We start from the raw sequence: 22,788 nt of genomic DNA on the forward strand, positions 1-22,788 counted from the left end.
CAAAAAGAACTCACACCCAAAGTTCTAGCAATCCAATCAGGTATTAATTGTCCAGTTACAACGATGCTAATGGTTGTGCTCAAATAATTTGTAGTTCAGTGATGTAAATTTTCTAATGCCTGACCTTCCAATGTCCTTTGAGTCCTAAGGTCAATGACTGAAGTCACAGCTGGGGAGGGCTTGAAGTGAGTTTGTCACAGGGAGTGTAATATTTATGGTTTATCGCTCAGTCTTGGGGACACCTGTTTGTAAAAATTACACCTTGCTCTTTCCTGGTTCCTTGTTTCTCATTATGTCCCAATTTACTGTTTATGGTGTGTTTTACATGTGTTGCATACTTATTCTTTACTCCTAAAACTCTGAACTTGGCCATTGGTGAGTTGCTCATAGCCTGGACCTGCAGTATCATCTGTGACTCTGTGTGTCTACACTGGTGCATTTATTTATTCATTTATTTTAATTCTAACACTGTCATTGTAGATACTCCGTTCTACACAGAGCCACTTACTATTACAGAAGGCCAGAATGGCTGAGGTAGGCACCTCTGAAGATCATCTATCCACCTCTCTTCTCAAAGCAGAATCACCTAAAGCAGATGGCACGTCCAGCTGAATATCTCCAGAACGGAGATTCCGTGGCCTCTCTGTATAGTCCGCAGCCCCATGTCCCCTGCAAGGTGTCTCTATGCATGGACTAGTCCCAGCTCTCTCAGCCTCTCCCCATCTGACAGATGCTCCAATCTTACCACTATGCTGGCCATTTGCTGGATTCACTATGCCCATGTCTCTCTTGTACTGGGTAGGCCAAACACCAGATAATTGCACAAAACCCAAGACAATGTTGGTAGCCATCACCTGGTCATTAGACAACTGTTGTAACAGTAAAACGAGCTACAGCAGCTACTGGCAGGCCAAGACAAGCCCAGGCAAACTTGACAGAGCCTCACCCAACACAGAGCTTGTGGCCTCTTACAGGCAGTGGCAGCACCATGACAAAGCTGGGGTAGATGATGTGACAGTGACAGCCATTCCAGCTTCTGTTTCATTTCTCCCGAGCTTTTTTCCAGTGTATGATACAGTTTCTCTGCAAGAAACTCCACCTCCTGTTTCCAAGACGGTCTTTTTGCAGACAGTATGTCCTTGATTTTGCTGCTTCCAGTTTTCAGCCAAACTCAAGGACTCCAGCCCATCCTCTCTGGACAGTCTGTAGCAGGTCCTGTAGTGAAAGACAGCAGAAGAGTCTGCTCCTTATGACCGGTTCTGCCCTGGTGTGTGATGAGGTTTCCTACCTCATCAGCCACAGCCACAGGGTGCTCTGGCTGGGGAGTGTTTGCCTTCCTACAATACACCCCTGGGGTATCTGCCAGTTGGGCCAAGGAGCCATTTCTTCCCTCAGCTTGTCAAAGCAGATTGTGTGCCATTGATTCCGGCTCGAGACAGAGCCTAGCCTGGCCCCTGAAAGTGTGAGAGCACAACAGGCTCCATCCACAGGGATTGCAGCAGCATCTGTGCTTGCATCATGGATGGAAAGCCACTGAGCTGCTCTGTCAGCCTTGCAAGTGTGGCATTTGCCTGCCCAGCTGTGCTCTGGCATTTTGTTTAGAAATGTTTTGATGGTTTGCTCAAGTTGCCTCAGTCACACTCCCTTAGAACAGGGTCTTGGTTTCAACTCTCCAGCAGGGGATATTGGACGTTTGGAAGGGAAACCTGTTCCATGGCTGGTGCTGTGGGTAGCTGATGGGCAATCAGCCATGGCTCCGGTCTACTCTCCCTGTTGTAGGGAGTGTGCTGGATTTGGGCAGGGTGGAGAAATTACTGTTGGCACCATCTCCCACAGTCATCTTTGATGCCCTTCCTAGAAGCTGGCACAGCTCAGACTGGTTTTCCCCGGGTGTGCTGGGTGGTGGCAGGCTCTGGCATATCTTGGGAGCACAGAGCTACGTGGGATGCAACCACAAGCACTGTCAGTGGGTATTTTGCTACTTCTCACGCCCCCGTAGTCCCCAGGGCAATAGTAGGAATTGAAAGGCAGTGACAGTGTCATTACAAGAAAGCTTTTTGCCAACCCTGCTCCTCTGGCTGCAAGTGCAGAGCTTCTGTTGCCCCGAAAAGCAAGGAGTCTTTCATTTTGTTTTGCTTCCTCTTCACTTTTGCTTTTCACTGTCTGTGTTATTCCACACCAGTGTGGCACTGAAATGAGCTCCCGGTACAATGTCCTGGTGTCCAAAGGTTTGGGAGCCATACAGTGGATATCTCACCACGCCTGTCGATGGAAAGCCAGGGCAGCCTGAGGCATGACCTGGGTCTACCACCACCCACGCTGCCAGGGCTTGTAACCACATTCACTGCCTGGGTTAGAGCCACCAGAAGTTAGATCCCCAAATTCATGAGTTCAGGAGAAAAAAAAAAAAGAAGACCTCAGGTGCTCTTCTGTTTGCCTGCTGTTAGCTCAGTCTGAGCTTGTATTGAAGGATTTCAAGCCTTTTTTTCTGTCACGTGTCACCACAAACAGTGAGAGAGAGCCCTTAACTGGGACTCACGAAAGGATATGTAAAGGGATTTCCACCTCGGTAAACTGCGTATTATGTGTCAGGCCTTGTGCATGGTGTAACATCTCATCTTCTGCTATTAGCTGGACTTACTGGTTCAGGCTGGGGAAGGTGACCTGGCAGGACATGATGGTGTCCCATGTCTTCCCTGAAAGGCTTGCAGAGGAATCAAGAGGCAGCACAGCTCAGCTCTCAAAAGCCAGATTTCTTGGGGGTCTGGGATGGGATAAGTGCTTCAAACTGAGATTTGCTTCCCAGGCAGTTAACTCTTCCCTCTCCTTGTCAGGATAGCCTTGGGACTGGGCGTAGTTGCTTTTTGGGGGGTTGTTTTGGTTTGGGTTTTTTGGGGGTGTTTTTTGTATTTTTTAATCTGGACAAAAATTATTTACTGTTTTGTTAGTATTTGTATGTAGAGTTGTGTTGACATATATTGACAGATCTAATGTGGTAGTAAAATAGCTTGGAAGGACAGGCTAATTTAGTATTTGTGCCCTTAACTGGGTTGCCTGTTGGGTTTGGGGTTGGATTATTTGTTCACCACACAAACTGTTCAATTACTATGTCTATTGTACAGTGTTACTTAGTGACAAGTTGCTGTAAATGTGGAAGAACATCAATGTAACACTAAGGATGGTCTGACAAGGGTTTTCTGTAAGCTCCTCAGCCCATGAGAGATCTAGAAAACAGCAACTGCTCAAAGCTCCCACCTGCAAGTAGGCTGTTGCCTGTTCTTACACAGTGCAGGACATGCCTCTCTTCATTTCACAGTTACCTTGGTAAAATTAGTCTGCCAAAGGTTAAGCAGAATATGTTTTCTTTTATTATTCCTTCTGTTTGCTTGTTGGTTTTCCAAGCTCATCTACCCTACTTTCCTTTTTCAAAGATGATATCATGAACATATAGCCAAGGCTTACATGTCTATAAATATTTTTTCTTCAAAATGGTTCCCTTCCCAGTCCTCATGACAGAAATTAAACCCTTCAATGTTTTTTTGGTTTTTCACAGTGTCAGCTAGGAGAAGCGCTACAAAAGCCACGTGCCACTTCCCACTGCACACAAGAGCTTGGAATTCCTGTAACCAGAATGGCTGCCACTTAGTGCTGGAAGTGAAAAAAGGCCCCTTTTTATCCTGGAGCACTAGGATTCTCATGAGCTCTTTGAAATAACAGAGTAGAAAACTAAAAAAGGAGGTTCTGGAGAAGCAGCAGGTGAATTTATGAAGCCTGGGGACCTGGAATATGAGCTCTCCATCCCCGAGCATGGGTGAGAGAACAGTCCCAGTAGACAAGCACAAAGAGCCAGTGAGCCAAAGCTCCTCAAGGAAGTTGTGGTAATGAGGGACAGAGCAGATGCTGAAGTACAAAAGCTGCACACCTTGGAGCTGAGTGCCTGAGGAAGCAGCCTGGCCCCCCTGTCCTGCAGCATTGATCCCTCCCACTGCAGCCTGGACTCCTTCTGTCATTTCACCTGACAGCAGCCCTTTGATACTGATCTTTCTAAAATTTTTATTGCAGATGACATCAAAACACAGACCAAGCCCAGAACAGCAGTAGGGAAGGAGATGGGAAAAGGGAAGTCTAATCTAAGTTTTGGGGTTTAGTTAACTGAGATTGTCAGTGCTGTTCTCTCCCTAAAGAGAGGAGCTGGCTTTACAGAACTATTATGATTAATGAAACATAACAGAGTTTTTATTGTTGAGAAGAATATAAGTATTCCTTAATCAAATTGAGCTTGATTCACATTAAAATTAATTTATTTAAATACTATTATTTATTGAAAAGGCTTATTTAGAACTGTAATGAAAAATGAACGGCCATGGGATGGGGACTGCTTTTAAGCTTGTTCTGTGTCAACACAGAACTTGGTTTTGCTTAAACCTTCAAGAAGCCTTGAGCCAGCCTCTGTGTGACCTAAGGGAGCAGTGCTGATCATTCCACTCTGGGAAGGGAGTAGGGGATGCACACCAGTTATAGCTCATGATGTGTTCCATGAAAGATTATTGCAGTGGAAAGACTTTAATGAGCCTTTAATTTTGTATTGTGTCTTTTCTGGAAACAGCTTTGCTGTCTGCCATGCCGTGCAATGTCTAGCAGTATTTGCAAGGGAATAACAGTCTTTATGATTTATTTCATTATTAACTATATTATTTAAAAGCAATTTTCTATTTTTAACATTGCTGGAGGATTGTTTGGAAAACCTGAATGTGGAGGATCCCTGATGCTATGGAAATTTGCTGATCAAGTTGTAGATTGGCTTTGCCAGCTCCCTGCCACTGTCCCTCTGTAATTAGGCTGTGACCACTACCCCGGATTCTCGGTGTGTTTCACACTGATAGTGACACTCCTTTGTGTTTAGATCAACAGGCTTGTCTTGGGGTGACTTTATGATGTGTATCCCATATCGCTGCCCTATGCCCAGAAATTAATTCTGTGCCTTTCTATGCCTTTAAACTGAGCCTGAAAGGGGAGAGAGAAAAAACCCAGCCTCATTTTAGAGCCTTTGGATTGTCTGGAAGAGCAATCCATGTGTATCTGTAATACCTGTAAAGTAAGCCTTTGGAATGAACCTTTTCCATGCTGCTTTACTCCCACCTGCAGCTAAGACTGTACAGTTGTGCTTCACATGTTATTTGTTCAGCCACTCATTACAAAGCCTGTACAGACTAGGAATGTACAGTACAGCCTTTTTTCCCCCTTTCTTTCTTTCTTTTCTTTTTTCCTTTCTTTTTAAAAAAACTTTTTTTCTTCTTTTTTTTTTTCCCCTACAACATCAACACAGTGACAGTGATAACAAAATAAAGGGGGTAGAGTGGAAAATAGAACTGACTTGAGGGACTTACCTTTACATAAACTTCTTGACAGGCTGATAGAGCTGTGGTTGTTCAGCCTGGAGAAGGGAAGGCTCTGGGGAGACCTCACTGCAGCCTTCCAGTACCTGGAGGGGGATTATAAAAGGGAGGGAGATGGACTTTTTATACGAGCAAGTGGTGACAGGACAAGGGGCAATGGTTTTAGACTGAAAAAGGGCAGACTGAGATTAGATACAGGAAGCAATTCTTTACTGTGAGGGCATTGAGGCGCTGGCACAAGTTGCCCAGAGAAGCTGTGGATGTCCCATCCCTGGGAGTGTTAAAGGCCAGGTTTGACGGGGCCCCGAGCAACCTGGTTTAGTGAAAGGTGACCCTGCCCACGGCTGGGGTTTCGAACTGGATGATCTTTGAAGCACCGTCCAACCCAAGCCGTTCTGGGACCGAGAGGGCTAATCCCGAACTACAAGCAGGAATGGGGCCAGCGGGGGGCGGCAGCGAGGCCCGACCTTTCCGCGTCCCTGGGCGGGACCGCCGCGACGCGCTAGGCCCCGGAGAAAGAACTACAGCTCCCGTCGTGCCCCGCGGGCAGCGCGGCGGAACAAGCTCCCCGCTGATTTGCTGTGCTTTCCGCTGCTCTCGCCAATCAGACGCACAGCTGACGGGGGACGCTGTCCACGCGCGTGAGGCGGGCTGGCGGCGTCCCGGGAGCGATGGAGCGGGACCGGGGAGAGGTGAGCGGGACCGGACGGGACGGGACGGGGCGGCGCGGGACGGGCCGGGCCGGGCCTCCGCCGGGGTCCGGGCTGGGCTGCTCCTGGGGGCGGCGGCGGTGGGTGCGTCTGATGCCGGCGGGACGGGCCCCTGCGTCCCCCTCAGCTTCCTGATGAGGCTCCCGGTTCTGCTGCCCTTGCTTGGCAGCTCTGGGATTTGTAACGTGTCCACAAGTTTCACTCGCCTGTTGTGGAAGAGTAACCATGCAGTGGTGCTCGGGTCCTGCGAGCTGGTGGAAGGTGCACCCACACAGGGACTAGAAGGCGATGAAAATATTTCTATTTTAGGGGAGTTCAGGCCTCTCAGACATCAGGAATGCTGTCTGAGAGCCTGGATCCGCAGGAGAGCAACTCTTTGTTCAGGGAACAACCTGGGAGCCTTGTGTCTGTTTTGTGTGGAAGCCAGAGAGGATGCGGGGAGACAGCAGTGAGTGAAGTCTGATCTTCCTTGTCCACGTGTCTATAATGGGAGCCAGGGATCAGAGGGAATTTAGCACTGGAAGGTGATGGGCTTGCTGCTGATCTTTTGTTGTTGCCCACTTGGATAAACAATTGTATCCTCATGCCTCATGTAGGCATGAATCTGCTTTTCTGTTCCATCACTTCCTGTGCTGATGCTGACTTCTTGCTGCTCCTTCATGAGTTGCTAACACCTTTTCCCAGATTCTTTTGTGCTTATTTGGAGCCTGGTTCAAGATTCTTCTAGTCTGAGACACAGTCACTGTTTTTCTGTGCCCTTTCTTCAGTCTCTGCCTCGCAGCAAGTACAAAGAGCTAGTGAAGATGTTTAGCTGTGGAGGCATCTGGTTTTAGGCAAAAACCTGTAACAAACGTTCTGCCATCCTGCTGGTGCAGTTCCTGAACTGAGGTTAGCTGTGGACTGTGCAGTTTCCAGAGGACATGAACTGTCTCCAGGGCTGAGGTGGCTCTGCTGACTTCCAGGCTGTGCTGGTCTGGTGAGCTGTGGTGGCAGGAACGTGCAGCTTTGTGCTCTGCTCTGGAAGTCTGTGGTGGCTTTACTGTGACGGTGTCTGCATTGCTGTGCTGTGCAGCTGTGCTGGGAGAAACATGGCCTGGAAGGACGCAGTCATCTGTCCTGCATCAGCATGGCAGTGCTTTGCCCTGTACTTCTTCCATGTTCCTCAAGCTGTTTTCTCTCTAGCTACAGGCCTGTGGCACTTTTCTCTTGAGAAGCAGAATGCAGCCTGTGGAATAACAGTAATGGGATCTGTTTGGGGGTAGGGATTCAGACTCCTGCCTTTGGGGCTATTATGTGGACTCCTGGCTTGCCCTGAGGCCACTCCCTTGCCCAAGAGGCCTCCCCTGGCAGCAAAGGCAGGTTTATTGTGCAGTAGGGTGTAAAATGTCTATTTTAAAGCAAACTGGCTCTTTTTGTAGTTGGTGTCTGCCTTCTGCCACAAAACTTCATCTTTGGAGCGGGTGGAGGAGGAAGGCGATGACGATGAGGAGGATGATGAACTGGACATCTTTGGGGGTTATGACAGCCTCACATGCTACAACAGCAGCATGGGCAGTGACAGCAGCTCCTGTCTAGAGGAGTCTAGTGATGATGAGGTGGCAGACCGGGAAGCTGGAGAGCTTTCGACCTCTCGGATGCACCACCCATCCACAGGCCGGCTCACAGAAGACAGTGGCTCCGAGCCAGGTACTGCCTGTGCTGCCTAAAACATGTTCAGGGGCAGCGAAGGGTGTGTGGCTGCACCTTGGGGATGCTTTGGGAGCAGTTTTGGATGCAGACTGCATTTTCTGGGCTATGTGGGGGATCTGCTCTGTATAATGATGGTTAGCTGGTCTCAGCTCTGTCCTTGTAGTGCATTGACTATGCTGAATGCTCACATTTTTGGCCTTCCTTCTCTCAGCTGTGTGCGAAATGTGTGGGATTGTAGGCACCAGGGAGGCTTTCTTCTCCAAGACCAAACGTTTCTGCAGTGTCTCCTGCTCCAGAAGCTACTCCTCAAATTCCAAAAAGGCCAGCATCCTGGCCAGACTGCAGGTGAGTTAAAACCTTTTCATCTGGCTCTCAGGCTCCATTGTGCTCGCAGGCTCTTGTGCTGGAGGACTTCAACCACCCCGATACCTGCAAAAAGTAGCATGGCAAGCTGTAGGTAATCCAGCAGACTCCTGGAATGCATGGGGGATAATTTCTTAAGCCAGGGGGACAGACAGCTGTAGCAGAGGGAATGTGACAGTAGATCTGATGGTCACCAAGGTAAGTGAACTAATTGGGGATGTCAAAATTGGAGTCAGCCTGGGTTGCAGTGGTCATGCATTGGTGGAGTTTGCAGTCTTGAGGAATATAGGTCAGGTAAGGAGTAAAGTCAGGCTCCTGAACTTTAGAAAGGCAGACTTCCAGCTCTTCAGGGAGATTCTATAATTCTATGAGCTTTCCTGGGGATGGAGCAGGATGTGCCTGTATGTAGGGGTAGGTGGTTGCTCTCTAATTAAGTATCAGACTGACATTCCCAGTGGCTTATTCTTCCTGCCTGAAGTCCCCAGAGAAGGCATGCCAGCTTAAAGGTGATGCTCTCTAAAAGCTGAGGACGGACACTGATATTTTATCTGCTGTTTCTTGTTCCTGTGAGCGTTAATAAATATTGTAGTAACCTGAAAATTGGCCCAAGGAAGAGGTGCATACCCAGTTGCAGGGGGTGACTTAGTCTCTTGTGCCATTAATGTTTCTAATATTCCTTCTTTTGTAGGGGAAACCACCAACGAAGAAAGCTAAAGTTCTGCACAAGGCATCCTGGTCAGCCAAGATTGGGGCCTTCCTCCATTCGCAGGGCACGGGACAGCTGGCAGATGGGACACTGACAGGTCAGGATGGTGAGTGTAGGTGAGGTGTGAGGAGGTGCAGCTGCTGGAGTCACAGAAATAGGGACACCTTGAGGGCTGTAAGCTCTGCAGTCCTCCTCCTCCTCCCTGGTACACTGCCTTGTATGATATGTGGATTGCTCTGACATAGGCTGGCAGGACACAGGGCACATCTTTTTTCCTCTCCCTGCTCTGGTGGAGGTTCCTGTCCATCACTATTGTAGCCTCATCCTTGCTCCTCATACGACTTGACCTGGAGTGTAAGCTCTGTGGTCCCAGTCCCACGAGGTGCTGACTTCTGCTGGCAAAGGTGACTTAAAGGTGTCCTGCTTTTCCCAGCCATTCACTGCCCCGCTGCTTGTGGGAAGTTATATTTGCCCCAAGTCACTCACTGATCAGCTTGAGCAATAACCAGCTCACTTCCAGCTGAAGGAGCAGCAACTTACTGTGTTAGGGCAAAGGGGAGCGCCGGGGCATGGCAGCAGCAGGGTGTGATCCCTGAGCAGACTGCTGCTGGAGCAGAGCTGTGGCCTTCAACCAGGAGTGGCTGTGGGATTAACCTCTCAGATTAGTATCTCTGAGTTTCTCAGCACCTTCTGGGAAAGCAAGTGCTGCTGATATGACCCTGCACTGTTGCTGCTGAGAGGCAAAGCTGTGAAGTGGTGTAGCCCTGAAAGGATGCTCTGTCCCTGGAGTGCTTTAGCCCTGGGCTGGACTTGACCCCTTTTATTTCCCTTTCTGCTTCCCTTTTTTCAAAAGCAAGTGACAGTAAATACTGATTAATAATGTGCTTTGCTTCTTGTGGGGGCTAGTGACCGTGCACTCATAGGGGTCAAGTTTCCCACCAGAGAAAATGCAGTGGAATGCGTAATCCCTGTGTGCTGTGTCCCAGTGCCTGGAGGCTGCAGGCTGTAGTCCAGAGGTAACTGAGCTCTGTGCCTATTCTGTGATCTCACCTGATTTTCTGCTCTAATTGTAGCACTCGTCCTGGGCTTTGACTGGGGAAAGTACCTGCAGGAGCACAGCTACAAGGCAGCTCCTGTCAGTTGCTTCAAACACGTGAGTTGTACTTTGCTGTGCATGGCAGGGCACACGGGGCGTGTCATATGCCTGGGCCCCCCTGTGCTCCTGTGACAGGTGGTGAGCAGAGGCCCAGCAGGGGGTTATTGAGACCCAGGTGATGCGAGGAAAGAAGTGGTGGTTCCTTGCAACTGAGAATGGGAGTCTCACAAAGGGACCAGGAGTTTGGGGGGAAGGAAGCAGAGGGGGACTTGATAGAAACACTGCTGGTAGTGATGTGCAGAGAGGAACTCAGTTTATGTGAGCCTGGCAGTAGCTGCCCCTCCAGCATGTCTGATTCTGATAAGACTTGTTATATTCCTTTTGAGTTGTGGTCTGATAATACTGACAGCATTTCCTTTTCTTGAGGATAGGTCAGGCAGACATGGCAGGTTTATTGATTGTTAGGTATTTTTGTGCCATAGAGGAATGGCAGCAGCTACTTTGGGATAATAAGACAGCTGGCAGTGAAACAGTTAAGTGTTGCTATATGGTATTCTGCCTTTTGGGATCCTCAGTGAACACCCCAGTGAGATGTTTGGTACAGTTCAACTGTATTTCAAGACTTTGGCAGATCCAAGAGGGGTAAGGCATGCAAGCCTGTGCCTAAAGTGAAAAGGGTAGCTGCCTAAGAAGTGTCTGTGGAAGCTAGATTGTCCACATCCCTCTCCCAACACGGCTGCCTCAATCTTTCAGGTGCCACTCTTCGATCAGTGGGATGATGTGGTGAAAGGTATGAAAGTGGAAGTGCTGAACAGTGATGCTGTGCTCCCCAGCCGTGTGTACTGGATTGCATCCGTCATCCAGATTGTAGGTATGTCTCCGATGTCATCTTTGACAGCTGGGTACAGCTAAGCTCTGAAGGAAGCTTTAGAGAGCTGAGGGTAGCTGATCAAGCAAAACAGCAGCTCTTTGGAGCTCTGCAACTGCTGAGAGATTTTGGAACAGGAAATATCATGGTGCCGGAGTGAGTGGAAACCAGCATGTACTTCCTCTTGTGCTTGCTGGGCAATTTGCAAGAATAGTTGCTGGAGAAGCTCTGGTAACCTATGCAGTGCTCTGAAGGCCATGCTGTAGGTGCTAAGGCTGTGGTGCCAAATTTGTGGCCTCTAATGCCTTTGGTTGTCTGCTCTATCCTGGCAGGATATAGGGCCCTTCTGCGATATGAGGGCTTTGAGAATGATGCTGGTCATGACTTCTGGTGCAATTTGGGCACAGTGGATATTCATCCCATTGGCTGGTGTGCCATCAACAGCAAAATCCTGGTACCACCACAAAGTGAGTGTGGGGCAAGAGAGGTCAGCACATACCTGGGCATGGGGAAGCTTTGGTTTATGCCTAGCACAGGGGGACAGGTGCTCCCACTGCATGTAGGACTACAGCTCCATTTGTGCTTTGAGTTACAAGCAGCAGTTTGAGTTTGAGAAGCTGGAGGCTGCTTGGATTGCTCCCTCTGCATCTCCCTGTCATTGACCTGGGGATGCTGCATGCAGAGCTGATGTCAGACCTGTGGGGGCTAACGCAGGTGGCTTTTCCTCCTTCTAACCCACGTGGTGGCTGGACTTGAACTTTGGGGGAACTTTTTGGTCCTATATCCTGGGCAGCATCTCTGGTAAGCACAGTGGTTCCAGTCTCTGCACAGCTAGCAGTTCAGAGAGGGATGCCACTTTAGTGGAATTTTGGCAAGCTGAGATGTTTTTGCTCTATTACCACTTCCTTATCTAGATCAGTGGAGTTGAATGTCTGCTTGGCCCAGTTAATTCTGTAATGCTGATTGCTTCAGCCAGATGTGGGGGCAAGCTGGCAAAACAGAGTACAGAATCTGAGTGTGAAGAAGGTCTTTTAGTGCTAATGGGCTGTCAGAGAGATGAAAACTGTGGTGCTGTAATTATTTTGGTCATAAAGATGGACTTTTTCCCTGCCCATATATAGCTATCCATGCCAAGTACACTGACTGGAGAAGTTACCTCATGAAAAAACTGGTGGGAGCCAGGACCATCCCAGTGGATTTCCACATGAAGGTAAACATAGGAGGCTGTCATTTTACATGGGGTAAATGAAGCTGAAGTCAAAACATGCTCAACATGTCTCTTCTGGTTCTGATCTGTGCAACTTTTGTGTGCCTTGAAACCTGGGCAGGGCAGGGGCAGTGAGTGCTTCCACGTGCTCCTAAGATACCTGTCATGATGCTGTGGGTAATGGCACAGCCTCCATGCCCTCTCAGCACAACAGTTTCTCCTTTGGGTCACAGGCAAGCTTTAAAATCTGTTGTCACGTAGTCTGCTGGGACGTACCGGGGATGAGGTTTGGCATTTTGCTGAAGGGAGAGAGCAGTGCAGCTCCAACCTGGCCTTTGGCTGCCATGTTTCAGTGACAGGGAATGGCTCTGAGAGTCAAAAAACTTTGTCTTCAGTGTTGGTAGCAAAGCAGCCTGGAGGGAATGAGAAGGGCACAGGCTTCCTTGAAATACCATGGCCTCGGCATCTTTATAGCTCTCATGATTTTTTTTGTGTAGCCTGCACTGAGATTAGAGCTTGTTAGAGAGAAGAGGGTCTTCTGGGGCTAGGAGCTTTGGAAATGGCAGATAACAAAGTCCCAGAGGCAGCAGGCAGGAAGGCAGGTGATAAATTCTTCTATGTGCAAGGTAAGTGGTGACACTGAGCTGGAGATCTGGATGTAGTTAGTGTTTCCCATGTCACTTCTTAGAAAGTTAAGAGGGTGTTTGTAGCTGCTTGTTCCTGGGCCACAGCTTGTAGCTGGAAGAGAAGTGGAGGAGGGAAACAGACATTGCTTGTGTCTTTCTCCCTTCAGCATCTCCCACCTAATAAACAGGAGGTGGAAGGAGAAGACCTTAGCTTAAAAGTTCTTCTGGATTCTTCTGGTGTAGGCTGGTTTGGGTGCCTATTTTGTGTTTCCTAGTTGCTGCTCAGCATCTTGGGATCACAGTTCCAAAATGTCAGATGTCCTCTAAGCACCACTGGGCATTTGTGGATGAGTAGGACAAGGCTGTATGAGCAAACTGAACGTCTCGAAAAAAGTCAGAAATCAGCCAGTGACTCTTTTTATATGCCTGTGCATTTGGGTCAGTCTGTAGAGTAACTGGCTTTGGATGTGGAGTTGGCAGATAGATCATTGTGTAGTTCAACCTCTGGTCAGAATGAAAAGGTGGAAATAAGAACCTGACCTCTTTTGAAGTCAACTGAAAATCCTGTTGCCCTTTGGGAAGTTACACCTCTAACTAATTGCAGCCTTGAAACCCTTGTGATCTCTTTCATGACTGAGAAAGGCACACAATTCCTCACTCAGTTTCTGGTGAGCAGAAGTTCACACTGGGAACATTCACACAAGGTGGTGGCTGGGCATGGCTGCTGGTCGGGGGTGGGGCAGCTCTTATGAGGCGACACGACAAGGGAGACTCAGGGAGTGTGTGCCCAACCACACGGTCATGTCTGGGGCTGCCAGCTACCTGTCCACTGGATGAACCCACTCCCATGCATCCCTTCCTAGTCAGCTTTGGGCAGTGCCAGGGTGCCTGTCTGTGGGGAAAGCTGTTCTCTGAAGTGTTTGGAGCACTGTGGTTGATCTCACCTCCTCTGTCGGTTGTTGCCAGATGGTGGAGAGCATGAAGTACCCGTTCCGGCAGGGCATGCGGGTTGAGGTGGTGGATAAGAACCATGTGTCCCAGACACGTATGGCAGTGGTGGATACAGTGATTGGGGGCAGACTGAGACTCCTCTATGAGGACGGTGACAGCGATGATTTCTGGTGCCACATGTGGAGTCCTCTCATCCATCCTGTGGGCTGGTCACGGAGAGTGGGCCATGACATAAAGAAGACAGGTAAGGATCAGGCCACTGCAGCCATCTTCTGATTTGCTGGGAACTGCCTGCACCCTGTTATTGACACCAGTCTTGACATGCTGGGAGTGAGGCAGTTGCCTCAAGACCTGACAGATGAAGTCTGCTTAGTTTTGTGTCTGCTGGTTTTTTATCGGGGTAGATAAAAAAGCCCCATGATCACAGGTCAGGACAGGAGACTGTAGAGTTTCTTATGTGAAGCAGGCAGTCTGTCTCCCTAGTGTGAGAATGCAGACTTTGCAACATGACAGATGTTTATAGTCTTTTTGAGGAAATTCATGCTGGCTTCTGTAACACTGGATCCCATCAGGTTGTGTTTTTCTGGACTTTACCAAGAGGAATTGTTGATCGGCTTAGGCTGGCAGAAAAAAGCAAGACTTGAGCTCTGCTGATCCTTTAGGTTGTGTCTCCATTCCTTGTTGCCTCTCCCTGGTGATTACAGCCACATGTAGCGGTGTTACCAGTAGTGCTCAGGAAGCTGAGCCATCTGCTTTGAGCAAGCCCTTCATCACAGCCCATTTTATGAGAAGTGTAGAAGGACTGACCTGTTCTTTTTATTAAGTGGCCTCATATTGAGGGGGTTTATGGCACCTAAGCTCTCACAGGAAAATTAATAACCGGTCTGTTTTCTTACTGCAGTTGCTGCAGGTTTTTTACCTCTCTTTCTTCCATTCCTCACAGAAGAAAAACGTAATGACATGGCAAACCATCCCACCTTCCGGAAGATCTACTGTGATGCTGTCCCCTATCTGTTTAAGAAGGTAGGACAAGTCTGCCTTTCTGTGGGGGTCACAAAAAAGGAAGTGGTGATAGCATTTCCTTCCCTGGGCATACATGCTGCCGTGTGGGTTGTTGAGGGTGGCTCACTAGTCTTTCTTATAGCGAAGGGTGTCAAGGCTCTGGTTAAGCAGGAGCAGGTCAAACTAGAAAGCTGAAAGAATTAAAGGAGAGTGACAGATTGAGGGACTTAGTTGAAGGGCAAGCAAAGGAGCTTTGAGTTGGAGAGGGAAGAGGATTGCATGGGAGAGACCAGTTCCAGCAAGGAACTGGATCACGCTGGTAAGAGCTGAGATGAGAAGGAGGCTTGTTTTGTTGTGGAGCCGCAGCTGGGCTTGGCTCTCTGACTGACCAGAGCTGTGGCAAGAGGTTGCTGACAGAAACAGAGTGTTGGTTTGGCTGCCTCTTTGTATTTCTTGTAATATTTTTGCTTTCCCCTCCCAACTTGAGTTGAGCCAAGTGAAGGAGTTCTAATCCCATTTGCACTTGCTGTGCTCGGTGTCAGGATGGGACTGTCCCATACCCCTGGCAGCACATGATACACCAGAGTCTCCCTTAGGTACGGGCTGTCTATTCTGAAGGTGGATGGTTTGAGCGAGGCATGAAACTGGAAGCCATTGACCCCCTGAATCTGGGCAACATCTGTGTGGCCACTGTTTGCAAGGTAAGTTCAGTGGGCCTAAGGGGGTCTGCTGTGTTTACTTGAGATAATGCAGCTTCTCCTCAGGTCTTTTCAAATGAATAAGACCAGGTAGGATTTTGTGTAGGGGAGAGGAGAGGGCTGTCAAGAGAGGTGGACAGCTGTTGTGTGGAGGGAACTTGGGGGTTACCTCAGAGGTCTAACAAGCTGTCATCCACGTGTACCTAAATGGACAGCATGAAGATGAGCGTGCTTGGTCTGCAAGCTAGTGTCCAGTGTGTCTGACTGGCAGCCACCCTTTTTCCACCTTTGGGCATGCAGTAGGGAAGATTTGTTCTCCAGTTCTGAGAGTGCATAGAGAGGCCTCTGTGGAAAGAAGGGGACCTCCATGTGGGGAATGGCATGAGGAAGCTGAGGATGGATGTGTCTCCTTCAGTCTCCCTTGATGAGGTGGTAGTAAGTTCTACTCTTGTGCTAGTCTTGAGAAGTAAATTGCTTGCCCAGGTTCCCTCAGTGAAGTGTGTTGGGTGTTGAAAGTATAGCATCAGTCTGGGCTTTTCCTGCTTCCTCAGGAAGCTGTTTGCCCTTGCAGAACCCAAGCTGAGGACTTTGACACCTGGAGTTTGGCAGTGGGATGCTAGGAGAGCTGTTCGTGTCTGTAAAATGTTCCCTTCAGTCTTTGCTTGGAAATGGAAGAGTTTGGGACAAGCATGCCTATCACCTTTGGTAGGCTCCAATTACCAGTGAGTGACAGGATAGGACAACTCTTGTTGCTGTATGAAGTAGCAAATCCAAGGGTGGTGCTCCTTCCCTTCTACCCAGTAACAAAGTGATCTGGCTGGTGTAAAGGGTTTTTGGGCTGCCAATAAAGTGTTTCTAGGGGAGAACAGAGCTCCTGACCATTTAAGGCTTTTCACATAGTCCTTTCACAAGGCTCTTAGTGTTGGTCCCAGTCCTGCAGAAATTGCTGCATTGGGGGTTAGCTTGTGTTGACTAACATACTAGTATAACATTGCATTTTACTATCTAGTGGCAACTGTGATCAATCTGTGGGGACTCTTGAGAGAATCTTTTGTGAGGAAGAGAGGCTTTAGAGCAAGCAAAGCTCTACACTCATGCCTTCACTCCCATCTCAGGTTCTCTTGGATGGGTATCTCATGATCAGCATTGATGGAGCCACATCTGATGATGGCTCTGACTGGTTCTGCTATCACGCCTCCTCACACGCCATCTTCCCCGCCAACTTCTGTAAGAGGAACAACATCGAACTGACCCCTCCAAAAGGTGAGATTTGGACTCTGCCCTGTGGTACAAACCTGCATGCAGAGTCTGATGGGTGGTGCTTTTCTGAGAGGGGTCATGTTCAGATGAATCAAAACAAGGTCCCAGTCCGCTTGTTTTTCAGGGAGATAGGGCTAGTTCAGAGGCAGGCTCTTTGAGCTCTCCCCATATACCAAGTCTTGATCAGCTCCTGGCAGATCAGTGGGACAGGTGTATGATCCCCAAACTGAACAGAATAAAATGTTTTAAAGGACAAGGAGGGTGGGAAGGGATAAGTAGAGCCATTGCTGCAGGAGTCAGTACTCAAGTGTCCAGAGTCATCTCTATTCCTTTCTCTATGAATAGATCAGACATGAGTATTTCTTCAAACTCCTAAGAGACAATCACCCTAGCAGTTTTTACTGCCTCATCTAGCCATACCCAAAAAGGCCTGCTCTGAATTTCTGTGTTGCAGTATTTTTGTGCAGTGCTGTTCCATCTTCCTTTGATGTTCTTGCTGCTGGGAGGAAGACTGGTTTTAGTGGCGTGTTTTGAACATACTACTTCCTACTTACTGCTGCTCCTCCCCTTTCTCTGTGGTCTGCGTCTATGGCTGACACAGATGTTCAGAGCTGCAGCTTGCACTTTTCTGTATTTGCCAGCTGGAGAGGGGTGCTGGACTCCCATGGAATCCATGCACTAGGTTCATGTCCAAGATCAGGCTGTATGTGCTGGTTCATGAACCTGCTTTGCAACCAGTTGCTGTGCCTCCTTCCTGCGTACTCTGCCTTTTCCCCAACTGGTCTACCCAGTGACTACCTTTTTACCTCTTAGTGTTTCTTCCTGCTGCAGGGCACGATGCAAAGACCTTCAGCTGGGAACGTTACCTGGAAGAGACCAAATCAAGACCTGCTCCATCACGGCTCTTCAACACAGTGAGTGCTGCCAGGAAGAAGTGATGGGTGGGGATGCTTGAAGTAAGGGAGGAGGAGTGCAGGAGCTCTGTCTGTCGTGGGATCACTGAGGTGGAAGTGCTTCTTGTCCAACACCCCTGCTACAGCAGGGTCACCTGTAGCAGGTTGCTCAGGACCATGTCCAGATGACTTCTGGATGGATGGAGACTCCACAACCATGTGGGCAACCTGTGCCAGTGCTCACTGGCACTCACAGTAGACCGTGTGTCCTGATGTTCACAGGGAAACTCCTGTGTTTCAGTTTGTGCCCGTTAACTCTGGTCCAGGCACTGGGCACCACTGAGAGAAATCTGGCTCCATCTTTGCACCCTCATTTCAGGCATTTATACACATAAATAAGGTACCCCTGAGTCTTCTCTTCTCCAGGACGAACAGTCACAACTCTCTCAGCCTTTCCTCATACAATGCTCCAGTTCCCTCATTATCTTCCTTGTCCTTTGCTGGACTCTCTCCAGTATGTCCATGTCTCTCTTGTACCAGAGAACAATTCAGGTGGGGCCTTGTCAGCGCCAAGCTGAGGGGAAGGATCACTTCCACTGATCTGCTGAGAACAGGCTAACATTAGCCTCCTTTGTCCCAGGGGCACATCCCTGGCCCATGTTCAACTTCATGTCCACTGGGATTCCCAGACCCTTTTCTACCAAACTGCTTTCCAGTCAGTCTGCCCCCAGCTTGTGCTGGTGCCTCGGATTCTTCCTCCACAGGTACGGGATTCTACCATTTCTCCAGCTTGTCAAGGTACCTCTGGATGGCAGCACAACTATCTAGTATATTCTGTCTCTCCTCCCAATTTTCTGCCACAAGCAAGCTTGCTTGGTTTGACATGACACTCTGACATGTCATCGGGATATGTAATGAAGATGTTGAATAGGATTGGATCCAGTATTGACCCCTGGGGTACACTGCTAATTACTAGCCTCCAGCTAGACTTCATGCTACTAATAACCATCCTCTGGCCCTAGTCACTCAGCCAGTTTTCAATCTATCTTGCTGTCTCCTGTATAGTTCAGGCACACAGCATATATAGCTCAATCATCTTCTCTATGAGGTTCTGATGGCAGACAGTGTCAAAAGCCTCCCTGAAGTCAGGATAGACAATATGCAGTATCTCTACTGGGCTGCAGTTTGCTGACAGTCGGCACTTTAAGGAGAGCTCAAGGCCCAGGAGTATGTACTCTCCAAGTAGGGACAGCAGTGTCCTGCCTTTGTGGGTGTTAAGATATCTTGGTCCCTCTGAGTGTGACCTGTGATTCTGTAGTGTTTCTGTGAGCTCCAGTCTCCTGGTGGGCTCCTCATTGCTCATTGCCTGTGGATGTGTGGCTGGCATGCAAAACTGGTGCAGTACCTGGGCCTGTGCTGGTCTTCTGATACACCAGGGGTATGTCAGGTAATTGTTTGACTGTGTGTTCCTGAACTGCTGCTTGCTGCTCCCCCCAGGTCAGGATCTTGCTTCTAAAGTCTGGGTTGAGATTGACTACGGACACAGCTGGCCTTGGATCTGTTTTTGGATCTGTGGGCATGTTGTCTGTCTGCTTGCTTTAGGCTGAAGGCTAGCCTGTGCGAGGGTGCTGTTGGCCAGGTACGGGTTTGGACTGAGTGCAGTGGCCTTGGCTTTTCTTTTTTCATGTTTTCATTTTTTATGCACCCAGGACTGTCCAAACCATGGCTTCAAGGCAGGCATGAAGGTGGAGGCAGTGGACTTGATGGAGCCCCGACTCATCTGTGTGGCCACAGTGAAGCGTGTAGTCCAACGTCTCCTTAGCATCCATTTTGATGGCTGGGACAACGAGTATGACCAGTGGGTGGACTGCGAGTCTCCAGACATTTATCCTGTGGGGTGGTGTGAGCTGACAGGCTACCAGCTTCAACCACCAGTGGTTCCAGGTGAGTGAAGATTTTACTGCGGTTTCTAATGCTAGAGATAAAGGTTTCCTTCCTCCTGCTCCGAGTGGCTCCTTTGGTTTTTGGGCCTTGTAGGGAGAAGCAAATGGCCTTCTTGATTTGCACTGGCTACCATAAACCTTCCTCTGTTGCTACATTCTAGCAGCTGGCAGAGGGAGGAGTCTGATGGGGAGAAAACAGCCTGAGTTTTGAGGTTGGCTCTGTTTTCCCTGTTCCCCCACACCAACAGAGAATTAATTGCTCCTGCAAAGTTGGGTAGAGTTCCAGGTGGTCCTATCCCTGCACAGCTCCCTTTTATGAAGCATATCTATGACCTTAGCCAGGTAGCAGTGGGAGCTCAGCCCACGCTCCCTTTTCTCATCAACTCTGTGACTCTGTCTGTAAAAGGTAAGAGCATCCTCTCAAGAGTTCGTTCCTTCCCTTGTCACAGGGAGGCCACTGCCTCACCTTTGCAGATGTTTTCCTTCTTATCCCAAACTATGAATCTTGTTTCTTTACTGCCCCTGCCAAGTCTGTACTGGCCTCTCTCCCCTGTGCTGCCCCAGCCTGCCACCCTGGGCCCTCACCTGGAAGCACAGACAGCAACTGCACTAGAGCCTTGCTTTCCCCTCAGCTGGTTGTCTTGGGAAGAGGGCTTTGGCTTGGGGGGACGGGTATATCTGTTTCTCGCTTATGTCACTTCATCCCAGTTACCTACTGGTTATGGGACTTGGCTTTCGTTTCCCTCTCGTCTCCATGACAGAGCGCACAACTCCAGCGAAGGCCAAGGAGGTGCCCAAGAAGAAGAAGAAACCCTATGGAAAGAAGAGTGAGTGATGTTTGATTAGTGCCCTCCCGCTCGCTCGCAGGCTGGGCCCAGTTAGAGGAAGCCTGTCCATGTCCCATCAGAGCAGGAGAGAGAGGCCTTGTCTTGCTGTGGATGCCCTTACTCAGCTGTGGGTTTGCCAACACAGCTTCATCCTTCTTACCTGCCCTGTTACCTAAAGAGCAGAGAGCTGTGTGTGGGAAGGATCTGTTTTGCAGTCTGTTTGCTGTTGGCCGAGGTATATATGGCACTTGCTTCCAGGTGTGAGGTTGTGCTTCTTTCCCTGCTGTGTCCTTGATTGGAAGGAGATGTTTGCTGCAGGGTAGCTGGAGAGCAACCCTGCTTTGTGCTGAGGGAAAGAAGGCCTTAAGATGGCTGAAGAGGCCAGTAGAAACCATTTTATTGTTTCATCTTGTCATTGTTGTGGTCATTGTTGCAGTAGCTGTGGCAAATCATGTAGACAGACAAGAAATGCCTTGCTGGGGGGGTGGAGGGGAAAGGACATCTAAAGAATATAAAGATTTTTAACCTAAATGAAAAAGTCAGCTAAAACCAGAACATTACAGTTACAATGTCTGCGCCTTGCAGTAAATATGCTCATTGCCTAGGACTAGACCCAGACAGGTAAGCAAAGCTGACTCTACACTGATTCCAAGAGGACCTGCTCCTTGGAAGTTAAGCACATGCTGAAGCGCCTTGCCTTTAATGAAGGAGAACATGAAAGAGCATATTTTGAGATGATGACAATGGAATTTTTCTCCAGTAGGCCATTTCTGTTGCATAACCAGTTGGCAGCTAATGACCATGTAGCTTTCTGTTCAGTTGTGCTGGTCCCTGGTCTGTGGTTTCTCAGAGGAGCAGGGTTGCTGATTTTCCAGGGGCAAAGAAACACAGTTTTGCTCATACTCTGTTATCTCTTTGTTAAGGAAAAAAGTTACCTGCCAAAGCCCGGAGCATCAAGCAGACTGTCAAGAAGCCTTCTGCCATGAATGCAAAACGAGAAGCAAAAGCTGCTAGCCAGGCTTTGCCAGAGCCAGCACCTGATGAGAGTAAGGGAATGAGTTACTCTACCCCACAGCCACATTCACATCTCCCCATACACCCTCTTGGCCACTAACTCATGGGCGCCTCCAGGCAGGAAAAGGCAGCAGCATGTCAAATGTCCTTCCCTACTTCTCCAGAGATACTCCAGAGAGTAGAAGAAACCATTTGCTTGCTTTCCCTGGAAAAGTTTTCTTCCCAAGAGGATTTGGCGGGACCAGTACTGCTCAATATCTCAATGCTGCTACTGCCTGCTGAGGGCCTGGCTGCCCTGCTGAGCAGTCTGGTTGTGTGAGGTCAGGGAGGAGAGACAAAGTGGGTATGTCAGAGGTGGCTGTCAGATCCCAATCCCCATAAGGGCTGTTGCAGCACGTGAACACAGCCCGTCGTGCTGCAGTGACCAGAAGAGCAGCTGGGTCACTTGCCAACCCTAGTGGGTAGCGGGGAGGAGGGTGGGTGAGGTGCCTTGTGCACATGGGAATGGAGAGTCATGAAGGTCCCTCCTGTTCCCTTAAGTTCCCCTGTGTGAACCCAGACAGATTGAAAATGGACCACACCAGCTTTTCCTCCCGTAGGAGTTCTTGGGAGCCAGCTGAATGCTGCCAGGGTTTTGTCCCATCCTGATTGCTGCTGTGACCGTGGATAGATTTGCACTGGCATGACAGGGGGGTGCCTGTGGTGAGGGACCCTCAGGAAGTAGACTGGCCCCAGGACCTGGGGCATTTTGACCTGCTTGAACAGAGCTGGTTTGGAGGTGCTGCAGGTAGTGAGAGTCAACATGGGTTGATTTTATTTACTTATTTTTCCCTCTCTCTGTCTGTCTCTTGCTAGTCATTGCTGTGCGGGTGAAAGAAGAAACCATTGACCCTTCAGATGCAGAATTTGGAGAGACAGAGCTTCCTGTTCCCATCAGCAGCATAAAGCAGGAGGACACAGACTGATCTGGAGCATCCCACAGCTGCCCACAGCAGCTTCACCTTGTGGCTCTTTAGGGAAGGTCCTGGCAAAGGGAAGCAGAGGACCAAAAGGGCCTTCCTTTTTTAAAGCAGACCACTCTGCAGCATCACAACACTGCTTTTCTGGTGTGCAAGAAAATTTCCCACAGACTTGTAATATTAAGCCCTGGGAAACAGCAGAAAGACTGCAGGCATGCTGAGGAGCATTACCAGGGTTGCTGCTGTGGTTGTGCATGCCTGATTTTGAAGGCACCTTTTGGAGCAGAAGCTCAAAACAGGGAAAGAGGCTGCCAGAGCACAGAAGGGCAGTTTGGGTTCTTGGCTGTGGCTGGAGGTGATACGCTGCTGTCCAACATGATGAGTGCAGGACATGTCAGGAAAGGAGCTGCTCCCATAGGACTTTGGTGCTGTACTCTCCGGTCTAAGCACTGCGAGCCCCAAGAAAATCAGGACAGGAAGAGTGGAAAGAGGTGAAGAAAAAAAAAGAGATGATGATGCCTCCTGAAGAAGCGAGACCTTTTTTCATAGAATGGTTTGGGTTAGAAGAGGACCTTGAAGA

General features: G+C 49.1%; 1 protein-coding gene across 3 annotated transcripts; it reads left to right on the forward strand.

The window, feature by feature from the left end:
* Positions 1-6,000: 6,000 nt before the first annotated feature.
* L3MBTL2 (L3MBTL histone methyl-lysine binding protein 2) lies at positions 6,001-22,788 on the forward strand. Of its 3 annotated transcripts, none has more exons than XM_032105984.1 (17): positions 6,001-6,088; positions 7,525-7,792; positions 8,007-8,140; positions 8,847-8,970; positions 9,938-10,017; positions 10,714-10,831; positions 11,161-11,295; positions 11,950-12,038; positions 13,628-13,856; positions 14,556-14,635; positions 15,211-15,315; positions 16,428-16,575; positions 17,404-17,486; positions 19,175-19,409; positions 20,170-20,235; positions 21,159-21,281; positions 22,105-22,788. In XM_032105984.1, the coding sequence occupies exons 1-17, from the start codon at positions 6,068-6,070 to the stop codon at positions 22,212-22,214; spliced, it is 2,148 nt and encodes a 715-aa protein (XP_031961875.1). In that variant the 5' UTR covers positions 6,001-6,067; the 3' UTR covers positions 22,215-22,788. The 3 variants fall into 3 exon arrangements, with proteins under 3 accessions (XP_031961875.1, XP_031961876.1, XP_031961877.1); XM_032105985.1 differs by having other exon boundaries at positions 8,847-8,961; XM_032105986.1 differs by lacking the exon at positions 20,170-20,235.

This window comes from Corvus moneduloides, chromosome 4, assembly GCF_009650955.1.
Source record: "Corvus moneduloides isolate bCorMon1 chromosome 4, bCorMon1.pri, whole genome shotgun sequence".
NCBI lineage: Eukaryota > Metazoa > Chordata > Aves > Passeriformes > Corvidae > Corvus > Corvus moneduloides.

Coding starts and splice junctions, on each gene's coding strand:
- L3MBTL2 (XM_032105984.1), top strand. CDS start 6,068: ATGGAGCGGGACCGGGGAGAG. Junction 10,832..11,160: donor ATCCGTCATCCAGATTGTAG/GTATGTCTCCGA, acceptor CTATCCTGGCAG/GATATAGGGCCCTTCTGCGA. Junction 14,636..15,210: donor TCCCCTATCTGTTTAAGAAG/GTAGGACAAGTC, acceptor AGTCTCCCTTAG/GTACGGGCTGTCTATTCTGA.